The 24,441-nt window shown below is 36.7% G+C and overlaps 1 protein-coding gene across 1 annotated transcript in view; it reads right to left on the bottom strand.

The window, feature by feature from the left end:
• The window catches only part of SPTLC2 (serine palmitoyltransferase long chain base subunit 2), an 88,220-nt gene that overhangs the window by 42,744 nt on the left and 21,035 nt on the right, over positions 1–24,441 (bottom strand). Inside the window, exons 3-5 of the mRNA XM_045562701.1 lie at positions 12,226–12,380; positions 10,642–10,790; positions 5,306–5,430 (exon numbers count right to left, since the gene is read on the bottom strand). Coding sequence (XP_045418657.1) covers positions 5,306–5,430; positions 10,642–10,790; positions 12,226–12,380 — 429 coding nt within the window. The remainder of the gene's footprint in view (positions 1–5,305; positions 5,431–10,641; positions 10,791–12,225; positions 12,381–24,441) is intronic.

Below are 24,441 nucleotides of genomic sequence, written 5' to 3'. Positions count from 1 at the left end.
GAGGTGAGAAGCAGCGACACTCCTATAGCAATAAACACACCTACTTTGCAGACCTTGATTTTTTAAATACCATTCTAAAATTTAAAAAAAAAAACAGGGCTTCCTGGAGAATTGGTTAATGTCAAATCTGGGAAAGGGAAAATATAAGATAAGCCTGAAGCATCTTATCATGCCAAAAAGTACGAAAAGTGCTTTAAAAAAAATACTTTTGCATATTCAAAGGACACAGGTGTCCACCTGAATGAGCTCCCAATGGCCAGAACTCAAGCAACAACAAAAAAAGCAATTGTGTTGGGTTATAACTCAAATAATTCACAAATCCATACTGATATAAATAAATAGGGGAGAAGCTACAAGTCTTCCTTACACAAAAATTCCAATTAATAAGTATGGAAGGAAGGAGAAAAACAGAAAAAGCACCATTAGAATACCAAGGTAATAACTGCCACAGGCAAGATGCACAGATACATGCTAAAATTAGTGGGTAAAAGTTTAATCAGAAATGCTATTTATATAGTTCCAAAGTATCTCTGCCACAATATTTAGTATTATAACAAGAAAAGTAGTAAAGTTTATAGTAGAAAAAGCTAGCTGACACCTTACCCAAGGTGTCAAGATTCACATCACCAGTAATACATATCAAAACAATGTAGCCTCTGATAGGACACAATGAGAGAGCATCACCTCTGTGGGATCCTTCTCAATAACCCACAGAATCAATCAGATCATGACAACACAGCAGACAAACCCAGATTGAGAGACATTCTACAAAATAAGTGACCAGTACTCTTCAGAAGTGTCAAGGTGATGAAAGACAAGGAATGACAGGAACTGCCATAGATTGGAAGAGACTAAGGAGCTACAACAACTAAATGCAATGTGGATTCTCAACTGATCCTGGAATGGAAAAAGGACATTAGTGGAAAAACTGGTGAAAACCAAGTAAGTTCTGCACTTCAGTTAATAGTTCTGTGGCACAGTTAATTTCTTAGCTGTGAGATATGTTCTATTATTGTGTAAGGTGTTATTTTAAAGGGAAGCCAAATGAATAGCATACAAGAACTCTCTTGTACTTTTGCAACTCTTCAGTAAATCTAAATTCGAGTTGGAAAAGAGCATTAAAATTGGAAAAAATGAAACTGGGGGAAAATGAAGAGAGGTTAGATTTTTTTCTTTTTCAAGTCTTCAAATTCTTCACCTACCACTCTACCACTCTTGGCATTCCAGTATACATTAAAAACCACCCCCTCCCATTTTATTTTCTTCTCTTTCCAGCTAATTTTTTTTCTGGCAAAACCTGTAATATCATTACATTCTTTTTGTTTATCATCTTTTTTAGATAGCCTTGTTCACCATTTCAACATATCAATCTGGTTTTTTTGCCCCTTCTAATTTACTATGAGACTCTATTATATCCTTGTTTCAAAAATAAAATAAATATTAAAAATGTTGACATTTAAGTGCTTAATATGATTCAGGCATTAGGTCAAGGGGTTTAAATGCATTATTACTTTTAATCTTCACAACAACTTTATGAAGTAGGTACTATTATCAGCCCCACTTTACATATGAGGAAACTCTTGCTCAGGAGTGAAAAACCTTGCCCAAGGTCACAAGTGACTCAATAAATACAAAGATTCTGCTTCTAGAACACATGCTCTTAATTAATATATTGCCTCACCCTGTTGTTAAACTGAACAATCAACCACCTTACACAAAAATTTAGTTATCAGATTTAAATAATTATTCAAATTGCCTTTAACAGATTAAATAATATTAAAAAACATTTCAACTATAATGCTTGATTTGAAAGATAAATCTTTAAGGTAGTACCTTCAATGTCTGTACAGAAAAAATCTAATTCTAGATGATGCTTTGTTAGAGTTTATAAGCATACAGGGAGAAGCAAGACGAGATTATTTAATCCTACAGTGTGAAAAATTCTAAGAAATTGTAAATAAGAATCTTAGGTTGTTTTTGGGGGGGAGGTTGTTGTTGTTGCTGTTGTTTTGAGACAGGGTCTCGCTCTGTCACCCTGGCTGGAGTGCAGTGGTGTGATCCTAGCTCACTGCAACCTCAAACTCCTGGGCTCAAGCAATCCTCCTGCCTCAGCCTCCAGGTGTGTGCCACCACGCCCAGCTAATTTTTCTGTTTTTTGTAGAGGCAGGGTCTTGCTTTTGCTCAGGCTGGTCTCAAACTCTTGGCCTTAAGCAATCCTCCCACCTCAGCCTCCCAAAGTGCTAAAATTACAGGCATGAGCCACTACACCCAGCCAAGAATCTCAGGTTTATACTGCCAAAATGCAGGACAGCAATGTATTACGATGTGAAATCAAAGAACCATGCACTTGTCTTCCAAGGAATTTGTCCATTTTATCTAGGTTGTTGAATTTATTGGCATAAAGTTCTTAATATTTCCTTACTATCCTTTAATGTCCACAGAATGTGTAGTGGTACTCCCTCTCTCTCATTCCCGCTACTGGTAATTTGTGTCTTCTTTTTATCCTGACCAGTCTGGCTAGAGATTTATCAATTTTATTCATTTTCCCAAAGAATCAGCTTTGGTTTTGCTGATTTCCCCTATTGTTTATTTTCTAATTCATTGGTTTCTGCATTTATTTTTATTATAGTCTTCTTTCTGCTTAGTTTGGGTGTAATTTGTTTGTCTTTTTCTAATTTCTTAAGGTAGAAGCGTTCCTTTTTTCCTAATATAGGCTGAATATCCTTTATCTGAAATGCTTGAGACCAGAAATCTTTTCAGATTTCATTTTTTTTTATTTTGGAATATCTGCAAATATTGCAAATATTCCAATATTATACTCAAAAAGTTTCAGATTTTGGAGCATTTTGGATTTCAGATTTTTGGATTAGGGATGCTCAACCTGTATAATCATTTAATGCTATACATTTCTTTCTTTTTTTTTTTTGAGACAGAGTCTTGCTGTGTTGCCCGGGCTATAGTGAGTGCCGTGGCGTCAGCCTAGCTCACAGCAACCTCAAACTCCTGGGCTTAAGCGATCCTGCTGCCTCAGCCTCCCCAGTAGCTGGGACTACAGGCATGTGCCACCATGCCCAGCTAATTTTTTCTCTCTATATATTTTAGTTGGCCAGATAATTTCTTTCTATTTTTAGTAGAGACGGGGTCTTGCTCTTGCTGAGGCTGGTCTCGAACTCCTGACCTCGAGGAATCCACCCGCCTCGGCCTCCCAGAGTGCTAGGATTACAGGCGTGAGCCACTGTGCCCGGCCTAATGCTATACATTTCTATCTGAGCAATGCTTTAGCTTCATCCTACAAATTGTGATATATTACATTTCCATTTGGTTCAAAATATTTTTATTTTCCCTTGTATTTTCTTCTTTGGCCCATGAGTTAGTTAGAAATGTGCTGTTTAATTTTCAGATATTTCAAGGATTTTCCAAATATCTTTGTATCATTCATTTCTAATGTAATTCCACTGTGGTTGGATAACATACTTTGAATAATTTTAATACTTTTAAATTTATTAAAACTTGTTTAAGTCTGGGCATGGTGGCTCACACCTGTAATCCTAGCACTCTGGGAGGCTGAGGCAGGAGGATCGCTTGAGGTCAGGAGTTCAAGACCAGCCTGAACAAGAGCAAGACCCTGTCTCTACTAAAAATAGAAAGAAATTACTCAGACAACTAAAAATAGAAAAAATTAGCTGGGCATGGTTGTGCATGCATGCCTGTAGTCCCAGCTACTTGGGAGGCTGAGGCAGGAGGATCGCTTGAACCTAGGAGTTTGAGGTTGCTGTGAACCAGGCTGACACCATGGCACCCGAGCCTAGGCAACAGAGCAAGACTCTGTCTCAAAAAAACTCAAAAAAAACAAACAAACAAACAAAAAAAAACGAAACAAACAAAAAAACTTGTTTAATAGTAGAATATGGTTTATCTTGGTAAATGTTTTTGCTTTTGTTGTGTAAAGTGTTTCATAAATTACCTCAATTGGTTGACAGTGTTTTCCAAGTATTCTGTATCTTTACTGATTTTCTGTTTAGTTCTTGTATCAATTAAGAGAGGGGGGCTAATATCTCTAATTACAATTCTGTATTCATCTACTTCTCTTTTCAGTTTCATCAATTTTTGCTTCATGTGCTTTGAAGCTCTGTTATTAGGTGCTTACACATTTAAAATTATGTCCTTTTGATGAATTAACTCCTTAATCATTATGCAATGTTACTCTTTATCCCCAGAAATATTTCTTGTTCTGAAATCTTTGTTTATATTAATATAGTCACTTCAAATTTCTTTTGATTATTGTTTTCTATCCTTTTACTTTTAACTTCTGTATCTTTATATTTAAAACAGATTACTATTTTATATATTAGGAAACCTGCTTAATTCTATCTGACAACCTCTGTCTTCTAATTGGAATGTATCAATCATTTACACTTAATGTGACAGCAATAAGGTTGGCTTTAAATCTCTAGTTTGTTATTTATTTTCTATTTGTCCCGTCTGTTCCTTATAGACCCATACACTGTATAACTGAAAAGGACTTCAGAGTTAACTTGGTCCAACCACCTCATTTACAAAGGAAACTTTGAGGATCAGAAAGGTTAGTGTGCTCGTAGTCACAGTGCTAAATTTGACCATATAAATAACTAACAAGCAAGCAAGCAAAACCTCAAATATCCTGCTTGAGTTAATCCACTACTTTTTCAATATACCATTTCTTAATATCAATGTTAAAATGAGAATAAATAACCTCAAGGGTCCCTTTAAAACCAATAGTGCCAATTTGCTAAAATGTAATTTATAAAGTCTCTCTTCAACTGCTCCATCACAAACTCTACCTATCGGGGGAGGGGAAATATAGCTATATATAAAAAATATATATGTATAAAATACATAAAAGTTATCTATATATATCTAAGCAACATGTGTTACTGTGAGAACAAATATTAGGGTAATTATATATTTTCATATTCTACTTAGGAAAAACCATCTGCTAAATAACTTTCCAAACTAAACCTTTCTTTCATAGTTTTAGTCTTCCACAAGTTTTTATTTACCTGAATCCCTTCAGAAATTTGTGTGAAATAAAAAAGGCAAGAGTCATCTAATGAAAGAGAGAAGGATCATGAGTTCTAGGAAGAAAGCTCCAACTGATATAAGTCTCCATAGGATATACTTGTCCAAAAATTTGTCATAGTACCTTTGGGTAAACTATGTTTAATCTAAAGTTTATGATAGCTTCTGGCTAGCTCTGAATGCTTTCCAAAACAAACATTGAAAGAAAATATATATTAGGGAGTTTTCATAAATGACAGTATCTTACTTTGCCAACAAGAGCAGGAATGTTCATTGAATTTGTTGCAAATCCCATGCCATATGTCATAGCAGCTTCTACTCCCAAGAACTTTGCTACAAGTTTCTCTAGTTCTTCATGCTTATCCAGGTTTCCTGTATGAAGAAGTTAAAGTCAATATCACAAAATCCTGAAGAATTACTCATCACTTAATAAAAATAAATCACAGTCTATGTGTTATGACCTTTTCAGACTAAGATCTGTGAAGGAGTCAGTATCACGAAGAGTGATGGCTCATAAAGAATACAACAGTTGAAGAAATTCCTGTGGTGGAATTTCTGCAAAGAAGGTTGCCAATAATTTTTCCCATTCCTGTTTGTGCATGCCAATTCCCAGGTAGACCTTAAGAAGCGTAGCAAAATCTGTTTTTATACTTTTTGAAGTCAGCTGCTATGTAAAACAGTCTAACTGGCCTACTGTAAAAAGAGAACATGTGGAGAGAGGGGGGCTCTGGGCTCTGGAGGATAAGACTACGGAAAGAGGGGAGAGATAAGTGAGCGGAGATGTTTAGCCAGCCCTTAGCCCCACCACCCAGCTGAGGTATAGGACATTCGAGTTAAACCCTCTTAGATACTCTATCCTCAGTCATAATGGCCCACCCAAAACCACATGGAACTAAGATAGCAGAATCAAATAAATATCTGTTGTTGTTTTAAACCACTAAGTTTTGGGACGGTTTGTTATACAGCAAAAGACAGGTAAAAAAGCATATTCCCTCACATTGACCTGACTGGTAAATTTGTACTATAATTTTACATTGGCATTCAAATCCTTTAGGACTGGATGACATGGCAGAGAGAAAAGATGCCGGGAAAGAAGAATGCTGAACTTGGACACTTAAGTTTATGCCTTAAGGCTAATCAAATCACTTAGAACCTCCCTGAGTCTGTTTCTTATCTGCTAAATACCAACAATAATTTTCTTATCTGCCTCATGACACTGTTGTGAAGATCAAAAAAGATATGTTCAAGCACTTTATAAAGTATAAAGCACCATAAAGATATAAGGTGTGCTTACTATATGTTGTCACTGCACAACGTTCCCCTAACTACATCATTAGATCAAACCGTCTGTCGTTTCTGAAGTGTCAGCTAGACTCTGCTTTAAAGATGAGGGGATTAAAATGTTCTACTCCCATTTTCCTGTTGAAAATCACAACAAAACTGGAAGAACAAGAAATAAAAGCACAAAACTCCATTTTTATTAATTAGTAGATACTTGCAATCCTAAACACAACTAATGAAAATGGAAAACATCTAGAAGGATGGTGTATGAGTTGAATTGTGGCCCATCAAAAAGGTATTTTGAAGTAACCCCAACACCTCAAAATGTAATGTTTGGAAACTGGGTCTTTACAGAGATAATCAAGTTAAAAATAGGTTATAGGATGTCGTTAACGTCATTATAAAAAAGAGAAATCTGGACACAGAGGTAGACATACATAGAGAGAACACCAAGGACGACAATGTTTGACACACAGGAAGATAGCTGTGTGACTGGAGTGCTTCATCTACAAGCCAAGGAATGCCAAGGATTGCTGGCAAAACAGAAGCTAGGGAAAATTCTTCCCTAGAGCTGTCAGAGAGATCGTGGTCCTGCTGACACCCTGACCTCATGCTTCCAGCCTCCAGAATTATGAGACTATAAATTTTTGTTGTTTTAAGTCACCTAGCTTCTTTTCTGTCTCTCTCTTTTTTTTTTTTTTTTTTTGGAGACAGTCTCACTCTATTGCCCAGGCTAGAGTGCCGTGGTGTCAGCCTAGCTCACAGCAGCCTCAAACTCCTGGGCTCAAACGATCCTCCTGCCTCAGCCTCCTGAGAAGCTGGGACAACAGGTGCACAACACCATACCCGGCTAATTTTTTTCTATTTTTAGAAGAGAGAGGGTCTTGCTCTCTCTCAGGCTGGTCTCGAACTCCTGACTTCAAGCGATCCTCCCACCCTGGTCTCCCAGAGTGCATGCCACCGCACCCAGCCAGTCACCCAGTTTATAGTATTTTGTTCAGATGTCCTAGGAAACTAACACAGATAGTAAATAATTCTGTGTCCTTACAGAGTGGGATTCAATCAAAATAAAGCGAAGTCATTGTATGGAAACCTGGTGAGGCATAAAAACTGGAGTTTTAAGTAGGAGTCTCTGAAAGAGAGAACTGAGAAAAATGCTTAAGAAGTAAGTATCACAGAACCAAAGGACATGATTCTTCCATTTGTAAGTATCTACTAAGCACCAAAACAGCACAATTAACGGGAAAAAAGACTCATACCAAGGCACAAGTGAAATATCTTGATATACTCAAGAGAAAGAGAAGATCTTTAAAGGGTCCAGTGAAGGATATGCCCCCCTCAAAAAAAAAAAACAAAAAAAAACAAAACCAAGAACACCAATGAACAGTGGCACTCATTACTACAGGAAGGGAAACTGGGTGGTTGGATGATATGAGGGGAAAACAGATTTTTCATTGTGTATCTTTTTGTACTTTTTGGATTATTAACAATGTTTGTGCACTAAGTAGCCCCCAACACAGGTTTTTAAACAACAAAACCTTTCAGACAGAAGGTGTGATGGCAGGAATGACATACACAAGAATGACAATCAGAACAGCATCATACTCCTGACCAGCACCACTGGGTGCGAGAGGACTATAGGCAGCACTCTCATACTTCTCAGCAATATGGGAGGTCAAAGATATCTTCTGATATCCAAATTTTCAAAAAAATTATCTCCCCTGAACTCCCAGGAAACCACTGCTGAATGAGTTCTACCAGTATGAGAGAGTATGTCTAAAAAGAGGAAGATGTAGGATACAAGAAATAAGGAATCTAAAACAGAGGTGAGGGAAAGGAAATTCCTAAGTTGACTCCCTCTCCCCAAAAGAGTAGTATCAGAATGTAACTATAGAGCAGTCCTGGAGAGCAACCAGTCCAAACTGAAGCAGGAAGTAGGGAGGAATTACGTTAAGGAATTATCTAATAAGTACCCAGAAGACCACATTAAAAAAGAAGTTTTCAGGGCTACTTCTTCCTAGAAGTTACCTAACAGACAAGAACTTAAGATAGGACAAAGATCTAACCAAGCTTCCTCTAGCATTAAATTGGTAAGGGATCAGAGTAATGAAACCCTTCATGGTAGCTGCAAGATAAATTTTATTTTACTTTATTTATTTATTTTTTTTTGAGACAGAGTCTCGCTTTGTTGCCCAGGCTAGAATGAGTGCCGTGGCGTCAGCCTAGCTCACAGCAACCTCAGACTCCTCGGCTTAAGCGATCCTACTGCCTCAGCCTCCCGAGTAGCTGGGACTACAGGCATGCGCCACCATGCCCGGCTAATTTTTTCTATATATATTTTAGTTGGCCAGATAATTTCTTTCTATTTTTAGTAGAGACGGGGTCTCGCTCTTGCTCAGGCTGGTCTCGAACTCCTGACCTCGAGCAATCCACCCGCCTTGGCCTCCCAGAGTGCTAGGATTACAGGCGTGAGCCACTGCGCCCAGCAAAGATATATTTTAAATCATTGTAAAAGACCAGTCCATTTCTTATTTACTGAGTTATTCTAGATCCAAACTTTTAAAAATTTAGACTTTTTATATCAAAAACTTGCATACTATGTGTATACATATACCTTAAGAATTAAACCAAAATATTTACTTTTAATCTATAAAAATAAATAAAATACAAGTCTGATTGCTTTTTATGCTCAGATATCACAAAAGACTATCTAACAACCCTTACTGTATCTAAGAAAACATATACTAGCCTACTTCCAGTGTTTAAAGAAACAGGGCTGAGAATCTATGAAAATTTGGAAAAGAAACCTAAATAAAATCCAACATATTCTAACTCTCACAGAGTTTATTTTTAATTGGAATTTGCTTTTAAAAGCAACTCTGAATATTTTCTAGGAAGAATTGCTTATGTTTCTTGGACCAGAGCAATGACACTCAAACCTAGGAGATTTTGGAATAAAAATTATAACATGAATGACTACAGAAGCTGCCTATGAAACTTTGTCAGCAATAGAAACTAGAGGTCTTGAAGATCTGTAACTTGCAAATATAGTCTGAGATGCCCAATTTGAATAATAAACTAGAGGATGTGAAAAGCCACACAATTTTATTTTTATCTTTTGATTTCTTCATTTTGTTTTAAATTTAGTGAATTGACAGAGTTGCTACGGTAGATTAAATAGGGATGCAAATTCTTTGTTACTCTTCCCATTGACAGGTGGAGTCTGATGCCCTCAACCCTTGAATCTGGGCTGGCCTTAGGGACTTGCTTTGACCAATAGAAAGAGGCATAAGTGATATTCTGGATCTGCAAAATTAGGGCATAAAAAACCTTTCAACTTTCAGTGGGTATCTTTGAGTGCTTCCTCTGGGAAAAAAGTCTGCTGCCATGTAAGACAAATGACCCTCTGAGACCACCATGCTATGGAGAAGCCCAAGCTAGTAACATGGAGAGGCCACAGTGAGTTCCAGCCAACCCAGCCTAGGTGAAACACGTGAATGAAGAAGCCTTCATATGACTCCAGCCATACAGCCACCACTGACTGCAATCGTGTGAGGAACCCTGTGTAAGAACCAACCATCTACACTTGCCAATCCCGAGACCTGTGAGAAATAATGTTGTTTAAATCTACTAAGTTTTGGAGTGATTTACTGTAATAAATATCCAGAAAGTTGTCTTATAATTTCTATAATTATCAGTTCTCTAAAACAAAAAGAAAAAAATTTGAAATCCTCCTTTGAACTAAAATAAATTAAATCTCTTTATATAAAGCTGTTAATCCTTTACACTTTGCAGACTTGCAACAATAATAAAGAGTTTATATTTTTTGAATGTCTACTATGTTCCAAGTGCTTTATATGGATTAGCTTATTTAATCAGCTAATATAAAGATAGGAAACAGCTCTATAAAGATAGGAATTATTATTAGCTCCAATTTACCAGTATGAAAAAATGAACAGATTAACCCTCACATGCCCATGCACTAATAAGTTGCACTCTTAACCACCATCATTTGCAAAAGCCAATAAAAATCAACATTAAAGCTGTAAGTCAAATAAATACTAATGGGACTTTTCTAGGAACATTCTGTATGTATAACATACTAGAGAAGACAAATATATCTCAAAATGTGTTGAAAGCATTAAAATCATTTGTTACTTCAGAAAAAGAAAGCATTCTTTACCTTACCTAAATGACATGGCAAAGTATTTGGATACTTAATACTATAGCTCTATATCAGTATTATCAACCCATGAGTAAAAAGTAAAGAACTTCAGCTGGCCAAACATAGCTTACACTTACCAATTTCCTGCCGAGTGCTGCACACTCCAACTCCATACTCCTCTAGGACTTTGGCGGCTGCTTCTTGACATGATCCAGTATTTCGTGCAAATCCAAGATAGTTGTAGGAACCCATGTTTATAACACCTTTAATTATATTTCCTGTATACCTGTGTTTCAACAGCATAAAAATTAATGAAACTCATGAGCAAAAAAATAGTTAAATGTGATAGCAAATGCACTGGTAAACACACAGAAAAGCACTATATATATAGGAATTAGAGAACAAGGTCCAAAGTCTGTATGAAAAAAAATCTCAAACTCACTATCAATTAGGGAAATGGAAGTTAAAACAAAATTGTGATCTTCACTTATTAATGGTGATAATGATTTAAAAACTGATTATATGGAGTATTGGCCAGGACAGCCTCATATACTGTAGATAAGAATATCAATCAATACTTTTTCTTTGGAGGGCAGTATGGCAGTACTTATCCATTAAAAGATCTACATACTCTGACTCAGTAATTCCCACACATGAGCATACACACATAAGGATCCTTTAAGAGCTACTACACAATTTGCCATGTCCCTTCCCCAGGCACAGGGACCAGAGACATTCCATATGGTGGAAACTGAGTCAGCCTGCACTGCTAAGTAAGGACAACATAGTTTGGGGCCCCAACAACCTAAGATGAACATGGAGTGTAGAAAAGAAATATACTGCTATTGTTTTACTCCCTAGATTTTGGTGTTATTAACACAGGATAACACATCCCAACCTTCTATACCATGGAACATTTATGTTGCAGAATACTATGTAGCCACTACAAATAATAAACTTGCTATGAATATACACATGAGAAGGATGTTACTAATATGTTAGCAAGTATTAAAAACAAAAGCAAGATGTAAAATAATTTATATATACAGTACAATCCCATTTTTGTAAATCAAAAAACTACCTGTGTGTAACCCCAGTAGATACACTACAAATATGTCCCCACAGAAGACATCTGGAAGAATAAGACAAAATAAAGTGGTAACAATGGCCACCAGTGGGGAGTGAAGGAGGATTTGTGGGAGAATAGATTTGAGAGGAAGAGAGGTTAGTTGTCAGGAGGGACTTTCAGTTTAACTATACTATTTGTCTTTTTTTAAATGGCAATGTAATCATGTAATACTTGTGCAATCTAAACGATAAAGTAAAATGTTAAGAATAGTTTTCTAAACCACTCAATCCATTTAAGTAAAAATACTTATATCCTTAAATCATTTAAGAAATCAAAATATCCAGAAATAAATTCAGATACTGGATTATGGTAAGTGGCATAATGGAAAAGATAAGTTTTCTTTCTTCCTTTTTTTAAATAATTCAAATTTTGTTCTCCACCATGATGTGGCATAGCAGTAAATGTAATAGGAAAATATTTAAAAAAAAAAAATCTCAATAACAATGAACAACACGTAAGGAAACTAATCGTATTGTATCCTCAGCTGCTACTCCTATTTTGAGAGAATACTCAATTTGCAACAAAACATTTTCTCAGATTAAGAAATCCTTTTGTTGTTTTGTCAAGGAATAATTCCCCAACCAAGACTCACTTGAATGACCAGTTATAATCATGAGACTGTCTCTCCATGATGTCCACTTTGGCTCCAGGCACACTACAGATTGGTCGATTCCAGTTGTCTCTTATCCTCATGTAGAGGTTCCTTGTATAGAAGTTTTCGAAATCCTGATACAATGACACAAAGTCCTGCCAACAAATGGTGAAATACTATAAATTTAACTGAGCTACTTTAAAAACAAAGTTTATAACTTCTCTTTTCATATTTCAAGAGCACCTGATAATGAGAGGTCAATTATGTTAACTGATACAATGAAAACACAGAAAGGCATCAATTCTCTATGTTTATTTTAACATCACTTTTTTTTTTTTTGAGACAGAGTCTTGCTCTGTCCCGCCTCCCCCCCCGCCCCCGCTAGAGTGCAGTGGCGTCATCATAGCTCACTGCAGCCTCAAACTCCTGGGCTCAAGGGAGCCTCCCGAGTAGCTGCGATTACAGGCACACACACGCCACCATGCCTGGCTAATTTTTCCTATTTTTAGTAGAGACAGGGTCTCACTCTTGCTCAGGCTGGTCTTGACTCCTGAGCTCAAGTGATCCTCCTGTCTTGGTCTCCCAGAGTGCTAGGATTATAGGTGTGAGCCACCACACCCAGCCTATTTTAACACAACTCTTATTAGTTAAGTCATTTAATTTTAATAGTTGACCTAACATGGTTTCAAATAACTGACTGCATGTGTGGAGCCATGAATTTAATAAAGTAGGCCTCATTAAAAATAAAATTTAATTGTACAGTTCTGTAATTAAATGGGTTTCCTTCCTAATAATCTCAACAAGACTGCTCTTCTACCCCCCTCAACTAATATATTAGAGGAAAATGCCATAAAAACTCCTGTAGTTCCAGTTTCAAACAAGAAAAATAAATGCAAAATTAAGATTCCATCCTCTGAATATTTTCAAAGATAAAAATGAAACAAATCCAAAGAGAAAATAATAAACAAGAAACACTAAAAAGTAGATTATAGAAAGCCCACCTTAGATGTTTTCCCTTGGATAGAAATTTAAAGAGAGAGAGAGAGAGAGAAAAAAAAAAGAAAATACATTCTCAAAGTGGATTCCCATTCCCAAGGATTTAAAGCCTCCCTTCCTCCCTGAGGTTAAGCTGTACTAAGATTTAAGTCTGGAAAAAGTCAAGTCACAGTGAAGCTGAAATGAATGCAAACTGCTATGCCCAGTGTGGTATGACCACTGCTCAGAACACATGTGACCAGACCACGGGAGATCTACTTCAACTCCTGAAGGTAAAGGGCAAAATGAACAAAAAGAAAACAGAACTACAGTTTTACTACATCAGCAAACCACTGAGCCCCTAGCCCTCAAATCTGGGCTTGATGCCAATCTCAATTAACCTGTTAAGTTAATCAAAAATGTTAAAAAGCTCAAGCCTTATTCTGTAAAAGATTTCCATTACTAAAGAAGACTCAACATAGAACTCTAAGATTAACAACCTTCTATGACATTGGACTCTAAAATGTCTACTAGATAAGCCTCAGAGTAGATAAAATCTCCTTAAAAGAAAGCACTCTAAGAATTTGCAGTACTTGACACCATCTCTCTCACAATTGGTTCTAACAGTTACCTTCACTTAGGATAGAAAATATCTGTGAATAATGTAACTATCACAATTGGAAATTGGTCTTTTAAATAGTATGTCCCTTTTCATAGTCTCCACTTCCAAAAGGCATACTGGTTGCATAACAGGAATAGAGACATCAAATTCTAATTAAAGATTTTTCTTTGGCTACTATTTGCCATGCATTTCCTTCTCAAAGCAAAAAACAAAAAAATAGTCCTCAACCATTTTCAATTCACATCAAATAGGGTAACAGTACTAACTCTTCTAATGAAACCACTGTACTGATTATCACATTTCTTTATAACCTTTCTAAACATTGTAAATTAATGTTCAAGGCATTAACTCAAATACTTGAGAGAAATATTTCCTCACATATAAATTTTTATTAGGAACAAAGAACAATATTTTTTGTTTTTACTATATAAACATCAGAAAAAACTTACAGAGTCTGGTCCAGAAACCAGAAGGGTTAGTAAACCCCAAGATAGAAAAAGGGCTGCAGGCTAAAATGAGGTCTCTCAGTTCTGGAGTGAACCAAGATATCCGGTAGCATAGCTGTGAGGTCAGGAGGGAAGGAACGGGTTCCAATCTCCTGAATAGAGCCCTGTTACTGCCAGGGTTGGGGATCTTCATCACTCCTTAACAAAAGATTAAACTCCTGAGACACACTGGCACAGAGTAAAGGAGGAGAAGCTGTCACAGTAGGGGATGTTAGAGACCAAAAGCAGGGGGCACAGAATGGTGAAAGAGAGGGACTCCACCCAAGGCATTAGCTTCCCTTTACTCCCTAGCTAAGTTCCAGGGTAGTAGCTTTGACTGCAGTTAGTAGGTTCAGTAGAAGATCTGAAGGGCAGCTAACCAAACTCCCTGTAGCTTAGCAACGAGGAAAAGGGACAGGAGAGGATCACTATTTGGGGTTCTAATTTGGGGCAATGGGAGTATCTGTTTCCAAAAATATCTCAGACACTTTAAATATTCTAGGACAGGGTTAAACCAGGGAGCTTATCTTTTCATTCTTTCATTCATTTAGATATCTTTTAGTGAATACTCAAATGTATTTTAGATTCATTGCTAGACTTTCAGGATACATTAAATAATAACACAGTTCTCTCTGCAAACAATGATACCCTCACTATTACTACCCTCATTCCCCCATCTCCTCCTCCCTCTTCCTCCTCCTGAGCTTGGTCACTGTGAGATGATTTTAGTCAGGGCTGACCTAATGTTTAGTCTTTGACTGAATACTCAGTTATAATGTCCGTCATTGAACAAACATTTACTGAGCTGCACCTTCCAGGGACTAAGCTGGGTACTGGGGATAAAAATGAGTAAGAACAACCTCTAAACCCTCTAAGATCTCTTAGTATAATGGGAGAGGCACACAAATACAATATAAAAGTACTATAAAGGGATGCTTGCCTGGAGAGGGAGAGGGTACCTGACAGGTGAGTGACATGACAGAATCAAGTTCAAGCAGCCTTAAGGATATACTCTTATTAATGTTCTTCCTGAAGACCCTCACAAACCCCATATACTAGCACATATAAGTAGAGAAAAACAATACTTAGTTGAGACTCATGCTGGGTCGCTGAGCTTGAAATACTCATAAGTTAAGCGACTTCTTAACTCAAAAGAAAAATTCAAACTCATGGATTTGCTGATTAGGGATTGACAAAGACCTTGCCAAAAGTAGTTTGGGGTTCTCTCAACAATTAGCTGATAAATAATCCTTTGTTGCTTAAACCTATTTAAGGTAAGCCCTCTGGAAAACATCCTCTATTGTTCAAAATAAATAGTATCACCTATTTTAGTGCCTATGCAGGCCGTAACATCACAGGCAGAACTACTTTCAGAAGTCAACTTTCTAACAACTGTCCGTGTTTGTTAAGCACAATTCTGGCCCAACACAAATGTCCAAATACTTTTATATGATGATGACACAGATGATGAATAATCACAACAATAGCAGCAAAAGTTCCCATCTTCTGAGTATTTATGATATACCAGGCACTTACCAAGTGCTTTACATGTACATATATATTTACACATTGAAAGATCTCTGCACATTCTTACAGAAGATATCATTTCTACCATTTTCAGAAAGGCTAAATGATTTTCCCAGTTGGGGAACTAGCCAGAGACAGAGCTAGGAACTGATCCAGGCCTTCTAATTCCAGTTTATTCTCCTAACCCCAATGCTATATTGCCTCTCATTTGGGGATGTTGCTAAATCATTCTGAAATACTTTGACAGCATTCAGAGCACATATATACCACTGCACTTCCCACTGTTTTCCTATGTTTTGCCCATGGCCAGCATACACATCACAAATCTCCTACACAGACAGGCAGTCAGACACAGACACATACACATAAGCTAGAAAGCTTTTAAAGACTGTATTTCCTGGACACCTTTGTGATTGGGTTGTAGATGTGATGTAGAGAAACACACACAAGATGTGGAAGAAAGAAGCCATGTTTTTTTGCATCAAGGTAGGAAGCAAGCTCCAGCAGACCTGTAGTGTCGGCAGTGTCAGCTAGAGTCCACGTTCCATTGCCTATTTACCAGCTTCTGGCAGTGGAGCTGTTATGATGGCAGCACCTAGAATACCTGTGGCAGGGGCAGTTTCCTAATTTGGGGTGGTTGCTTACTTGGAGTATGGAGGCCCTAACCTCACTGCTCCAGCCCTTCCACAGTGTTATAAATGCCTAATTCCCTGTTTGTTGAATGACCTACGATGACTTCGGTTAACTCCACTGAAACTTGACTATTTCAACAGCATATTCACTATAGTTATTGTTGAGATTAAATATTTTAGTAAATTATTAACTACATTTTATAGATTTAAAGAATAAAATTTAAATTATTTGTCCAAGTCACACAATTCAGTGATTCAGCCAAAACTTACACTCTAGCACTATTCCACACCAGCACTATTAGTGATAGTGCTACCATGAATTCCAATAAGAATTCTCAACGTCAGTTCTAATTTAATAACTTTTACTTGTATTAGAGTCTAGGGCATGAGTCTCAATCTGTCAGAGGACAAAATTTCTCTCAAACAGACATTTGAGGCAAACAATCACTGCTTTGTTACGGGGATAAAAGGCTCAGAAAATGTGCTCAGAAATGTCTCAGTGCCTTCTCAATGATTTAAGGTTCCACCCTTGACCTAAGTGCCTAGTGCAAGGAAAAAACTGAGATAAGTAAACCAACTCTAATCAGTACATAGTCTTTAAAGAACAAATTTATATCAGAATCACAAAATAGCTTTACTTTTATTCAAAACTTGGCTAGGTAAAGAAAAACAGGGTGCAAGAAATAAAAATCTACAAAATGACAGTATAAGATGTTTAGACCTTCATATTCCTTTTCAAAACAACATTCTCACTAAGGCAATTGGACATCCATAGGCCCCCCAAATGACCCTTGACCTCACATGCCTTATAAAATAATTAACTTGAAACGAGCACAGACTTAAATGTGAAATCAAGTATGCGTACATGAGTGTTCACAGCAGCACTGTTCACAATAGCAAAGGTGGCAACAAAAGTTTGATATATCCAAACAATGGAACAGTATTCAGTGAGAAAAAGGAATGAAGTACTGTTATGCACTACAATGGTGGATAAACCTTGAAAACATTATGCTAAGTGAAGGAAGTCAGACACAGAAGGATACATACTACATGATCCCATTTATTTAAAATATCAAGAATAGTTAAAATCATAGAGACAGAAGGTAGATTAGTAGCCGCCAGGGGATGGCAGAGAAAGAGTAATGGGTGACTTAATGGGTACGGGTTTCTTTTAGGAGTGATAAAATGTTTTGGAACTAAATAGAGGAGATGATTGCACAACATTGTAAATATAGTAAATAACACTGAATTGTACATTTTAAAATGGTTCATCTTATGTTGTGTGAATTTTACTTCAATAAAACAAAAGCAAAAAATAAAATAAAACAAAAATAATTCTACCTGAAATTTCTTGTGAGGTTAAGAAATAATTCAATCTAAAGTTTGATCTACCTGTACCTTTCCATAGCTACTAGAAAACAAAAAGAGTTCTATTATTTTCATTTACTCTGCCCTTCCTCCATATTAGAGGCACCAGGCACATGTTAAAACATGCATAGTTTTAACTACTGGCACTAAGCATGACTGTCCATGATATATAACACATAGTGCTGCCAAGGGCACAGATAAGAATCTCACCCAGTTACATGAGGCAAATGAGGAACAGCATACGTGGGCCTAGTACCAACAACAGTTCAACTAGGATTTGAATTTTCTATTCCCTGTCACCTGAATAATAGATAAGTGACAAAAACTTGATTTATGAAAAATACCATCCTCACTCACCAACAAAATTACACTTCAAATGCTGCAGACATCAGTGAAGAGAAAATGAAATACAAGAAAGTAAATAAAGGGTCTTAGAAAATACAACTTTTGGATAAATGAAATATGGATTATCAAATGAATAATGGTTTGGAGCAATGACATGTACAAATCCTCCACTCAATAAATTATCTTTCTCAATGAGAAAATTCAATTAATGAATATCTTATATTGAATGTTCCATCCAGTTTAAAAATAAAAAAGCTAAATAAAACAAAATCCTTGCCCATCAAAGGAAGTAAAAGTTTAATGGAAACTAAATAAGCCCCACACACAGTAGGCACAGAGGAGTAAAACCTGAACATACAATTAACTTGCAGTGTGAGAAACAGGCTATAATAAGGAAAGACTGCAAATCTCGAATTTCCCAAATGTCTCAAGATAAAACTCAGAGTCTACTGAATAAAAGGACTATGGCCCTAAGACAAAAGCAATATTCTCTGAAAAGCTGAGAGAGGGTGGACATGTGTACACACACACGTCCACACAGAAAAATGGCTGTGTAAATGAATAAACTGGTTGGTGCCTGCCTCTGTATTCAGACCAGCCTTTCAGCCCTATGGGATAAGTGAAGATGACCAGAATCCCCAGAGAAATGTTTTTTTGAATTCCAGAGCCAAGGGCCAGGGCTCCACATTCCTGAAGGCCAGTTTATTTCTTCCATGCAAAAACAGGTAATAAATGTAGGGAAGCAATTTCTTGGTGTAAATTAACAATTCCTACTACAGTCTATATGTAACTTACCAATCATCATTCATACCAAATACTTAAATTCTACTTCTTTAAAAATACTATGACAAAATGTATGCCCTTTCTACTGTCTTATTTTATTAGGTTGAATCATATGATATTGTCATTTTAGTAGTTCAAAACTGGTCAAATATGGCAGTTTCATATGATTCGATGTAATATGTGTAGATTAAAACACAATGAAAATAGAAAGATATATTCATGAGCTTGGGATAAGAAAAAAATGTTTTAAACATGGCACATAAAGCACTATTCATAAAAGAAGGCTGATAAATTTGCTTACTTCAAAAAAATTCTGTTCATCAAAAGACCATACAGGCTGGGTGTGGTGGCTCATGCCTGTAATCCTACCACTTTGGAAGGCTGAGGTGAGAGGACTGCTTGAGGACAGGAGTTTGAGATCAGTCTTGGCAACATAGTGGGACCTCATCTCTACAAAAAATAAAAAAATTAGCCAGGTGTGGTGGCACACCTATAGTCCTGGCTACGCGGGAGGCTGAAGCAAGGGGATTGCTTTAGCCCACGAGTTGGAGGTTGCAGTGAGCTATGGTCGCACCACAGCACTCCAGCATGGGCTACAGAGCAAGACCTTCTCTAGAAAATAAATTAAATTAATTAAATTTTAAAAGAGGATGAAAAGACAAGCTACAAAATGGGAAAAGGTAGTTGCAAAATATCTTCTAGAATATATCAAGATTTCCTATACTAAGAAAAAGACAGAGACCTAATAGGAAAACAGGCAAAAGAGATGAATAGGTACTTCATGAAATCAGCACTTCCAATGGTCACTAAACATTTAAAAAGGTGCTCAGCTACATTGGGCAGTAGAGAAATGCAAACCAAAACCACAATGAGATACTAGTACATATATACCAATCAAACTGGCAAAAATTTTAAGTTCTGACACTACCAAGTGTGGGTAAAGATGTAGAACAATAAGAATTCTCAAACACAGCTGGTATAACTGGTACAATCACTTTAGAAAACAATTTAGCACTAGTAATGGAATTAAAGAGATGCATACTCTATAACCCAATAATTCCAAGCCTGGAGAAACTCATAGTACATGCCCAGGATATGTATATCTCAGACTGTTTACAGCAGCTTTATTAGTTACTGACAAAAAGCCTCAATGTCCATCAATATTAGAATGAATACAGTATGACATACTCACAAAGAGATATTATACAGCAATGAAAATAGAGATCCACAAACAGCTGAAGCCTGTTTGAGTAAACAAGGCACAAAAACATATATACAATGTAAATGCATTTATATATGAAGTTCAAAAGCAGGCTTAGCAAAATTTTATTGTTTACAGATGCACACACAGGTGATAGAACCATAAGGAAAAGTCAGGAGAATATTTATCTCAGGGGAAAGGGAAAAGGTAAGATTGAGAAGGGGTACACCGGGCGGGGGGAGTGGTTTCTGCAATGATGGCAATATGCTACTGCTGAGGTGGTGGTTTAATGGCTGCTTACTTATAAAAGCATTTATTATTATATTTCACATTTATTTTTTATTAATGTTTCTAGATGTGTGCTGCATATATGTGTATGCTGGTTATACATAACAAACAAAAAGATTAAAAAATAATGGAAAATGGAAAGAATATGTCCCAATTAAATAAATCCCAAACTTTCTAAATAGAAAGAAAAATATTTTCCATGACACACAGTTTATTCTGAAAGTTTTATGTCACAGAGTTTGTTGAGATGCATGACTCTGGCAAAAACCTGTATCCAAATTTACTTAGCCTAACATCTGATCATAGGAAAATCTACTTTGTCTGATAGTGCTAAGACACTTACCTATCTGGAAAAGATCAAGGTACTTGAGGACTCTCAGCCATTGAAACTGAAGGCTACACAGATGAAAATCTTTTCTTTAAAAACATTCTAATGCTGTTTGCTGGTACTGCAGCACTGCTGAAAGATTTCAAGACATTTGACAGTAATAAACATAATATTGCATACCAAAGACAGGCCAGTGAAAAAAGTCCATAGTGTTTTGAATTTTTATTTGGGCAACATCTTTTCTACTAAAGAAGGAAATAACCTCGTAAGATCTAGAAGTAACTGAAACATGAAAAAATTGTTTCAAAACTTAAACTAAAAATTTAAAAATCCCAAATAATTGCCTCCTGAGGAAGAGTGGAAACGGAGTTAACCTATGGTTAAAAGCATCATACAGCTAGAAGTATTTATTTTATAAACCAACAATTCTGTCTTTACTTCTATTTAATGGAAAAAAGTAGGTGAAATAACCTATGAAAGGTTATGAGATTGTTGATTTGAAAACCTATGAGCCATGGTTAATTAAGAGCTTTCCTTATTGTTTGTATAAGTCATGCTACTGTCTGTTCTTTCCTGTTTTTAATGTTAAAGACAGGAAGCCACTTCCTTGCTGTTTCTATGCTGTACTTAAAGGCATAAAATGAGATTTTAAGATTAGAGACACTTGTTTTTCCTACATCTAAAACTGAGTCATTTGTGTGTTTCTATGTGCATATGTGTATACACACACACCCCTGACCATAAATACTTCAAAATACTTTGTTACTATTACCACCACTCACATTATGATCAGTATCTTAAACATTTACCGAGTGTCTAAAATGTGCAAAGCACGCATCTAGAAGCTGGGATTTATATTCTGGAAGAGATCCTAAATGAGATAAATGTATAAAATATAAAGTTAGATAGTAAACAATACTAATGGAAACAAAAGCAAGCAAGGAAGGGAGATGTACAATGCTGGAGTCCTGCTTCAATTTAGCTCGGGTAGCCAGGTAGAATAGAGGACAAAAAGGAAGGTAGAGAACCATTCATGGGACTATCTGGAAGAAAAGCTTTCCTGGCAGGACAAACAGCAAGTGCAATGGCAGTGAGGCAAGAGTATGCTTGGCATGTTCAAAGACTAGCAAAGATGCCAGTGTTGCTGGAGCAGATAAGCAAGGGCCAAGCAGTAGGATATGGTGTCTGGGTGGTAATGAAGGTCAACAAGAAGTTGTTGCATCTGGATTTGCTGATGGGCCACACGTGGTGTGTGACGGAAAGAAGAATCAAGGGTAACTCCAGGGTTTTTAGCCTAAGCAACTGGCAGAAGAGCTGTCATTCATGAAGATGGGGAAGACAGCTAGCTGGTTAGAAGAGATATTAGCTTAGTTTTACTGGTTAGAAAGAGTATCAGCTCAGTTTTAGATGTGTAAAGTTTGAGATGCCTGCCTATGTGGGAATGTCAAGTGGGCAGCTGGATATAAGGGTCTAGAGTTCAATGGGGAAGTCAGTGAGAGAGAGAAATTTGGAAGTTACGGCATACGGAAGGTACTGAAGTGTATTCATCAATGGAGCAGATGAAGAGGACCCAGCAAAAGAGAATACGAAAAAAAAATAGCCAGAAAAGCAAAAGAAAAACAGGCAATTATAATGTCCTGGAAACCATGTGAACAAAATGCTTCTTGAAGAGCAAAACTGATCAATCCCCAAGCTTAAAACACTAGGCAACTATACTACCTTAATAGTTTCCTAAGATATTGCTAAAATGCCAACTACCAGAATATTCTTAGTAAGCTACTTTTTCTTTTTTTGAGACAAAGTCTTCCTTAGATGCCCAGGGTGGAGTGCAGTGGTGCAATCACAGCTCACTGCAACCTCAAACTCCTGGGCTCAAGTGATCCTCCTGCCTTAGCCTCCGGCGTAGCTAGGATTACAGACACACACCACCACAGCCATCTAATTTTTCTATTTTTTGTAGAGACAGAGTCTCATTATGTTGCCCAGGCTGGTCTCGAGCTCTTGGCCTCAAGCAATCTTTTTTCTTCCTCTCTCTTTGGCTTCCCAAAGTGCTAGGATTATAGGCATGAGCCACCAGGCCCGGCCGGCACACTACATTTTGAAGGAGGTCAAGAATAAAATCCTCCGGGAACGCCTTTCCTGGAGAATTTCAATTGATTTCTTTCTTTTGTATCTTGAAAATTAAACATATCAGGATATGGACATATAATGTCCCTTTCCTGTATCCTATCCCTTCCGTATTTGAATATCTGATCACGAACAAGCTGTGGAGGTAAAATGTTAAAGTTTAGTAAGTGTATGGTAACTACCTACCATAATTTAGTAAATTATTAGCTTTCTAGGCATTTCCTATCTGGATATTAGATCATTTTTTATTAGTTCAAGCCTTTGCTGCATCTATCATATTCATGTTTCTAAACATAAAAACCTCACATAAAAAAATCTACAGTGTAGAGTAAGAAAAACAACACTCTCATCCAGAACACCACTAATAACAGAGGATCAAAGTGTAAAGAATTCCAAGAATTTTATTTAATTTGTATAAAATATAGCAAACTCATCTTTATTAGTGTGACCATATGATTCAGTTCTACCCAAAGCAACACATTGTATTTCCCTATAACAAAGAACTAACGTAAACAGTTAAATTGGACTCTCTTTTGTAATGGAATGAGGAAGAAAATCAGGATGTGGTTATGGATATCACTCACTCAGTGAAATGAGGAAGTAGCAACATTGTATTTGCATTTTATGATCCCAAGCAGGCACTTTCCCTCACCTCTTTCGATTTAATACTTAATTTGCCTACTCCTTTCACCTCTAATCCAGCATCAGCAAACAAAGATGATCTATCATAAGGCTGAATGACCCTTCTTTTCCCTGTAAAAGCTGAATTTTTACAAGAAAATGGCAGAAGTTGGCTGTTTTAACTGCTAATGTTATCTATTGTGAAAATCCTACTGAAATGAATGTGAATAATTTAGTGCAACTCTCCTCTCCAACTGCAGAGGCAAACGTCTTCCTCTATTCCACATATTTCCTCCTATTGCTTCCTCCAAGAATTATTTCCTGATTAACCCTATGCTACTCAGATTATTTTGTTCAGATCTTCATGTAATTCAAGCACTATTTACTTGTACAATAGTTTTGCAAAGGCACATAAGTTTGAAGTGTTTGTATTTCCTCCACAAAATTAGAAACTACTTAAGGATAAAATCTATGTGTTTGAATTCTTTCACACAAAGTTAGGTATATACAGGCAGCCCCCAATACTTAGTTAATTTACCCTCTGGAAACATGAAACAAGTTCCAAAGATAATGTACTCATCCACAAACTAATTCAGATACACCTTCATCATTTCATTCATTCTATTCATTTGTTCATCACATTCTGAGTACCAGCTGTGCAAGCCCTATAGTCATTTCCCTGATAAAAACTGCCCCAGATTCCTCACTGTCTACCAAACTTCTTCATTTAACTTTCAAAACACAATTTTTTAAATATCCACATTCCAGGTTCTCTCCAACATTCCTTGTGCCTTTGCTTACACTATCCCCTCAGCCAGGAATGCTCTTGTCTATAGCACAATCAGCACTTCCCCCACCCCCCGTTTTACATGTCAATTATTAAGTTTCTATGTTTCCACATTATGAGAGGTCCC

The sequence above is a fragment of the Lemur catta genome, chromosome 1 (genome assembly GCF_020740605.2).
Source record: "Lemur catta isolate mLemCat1 chromosome 1, mLemCat1.pri, whole genome shotgun sequence".
NCBI classification, from domain to species: Eukaryota; Metazoa; Chordata; class Mammalia; order Primates; family Lemuridae; genus Lemur; species Lemur catta.
This window is presented reverse-complemented; position numbering and strand designations above follow the sequence as displayed.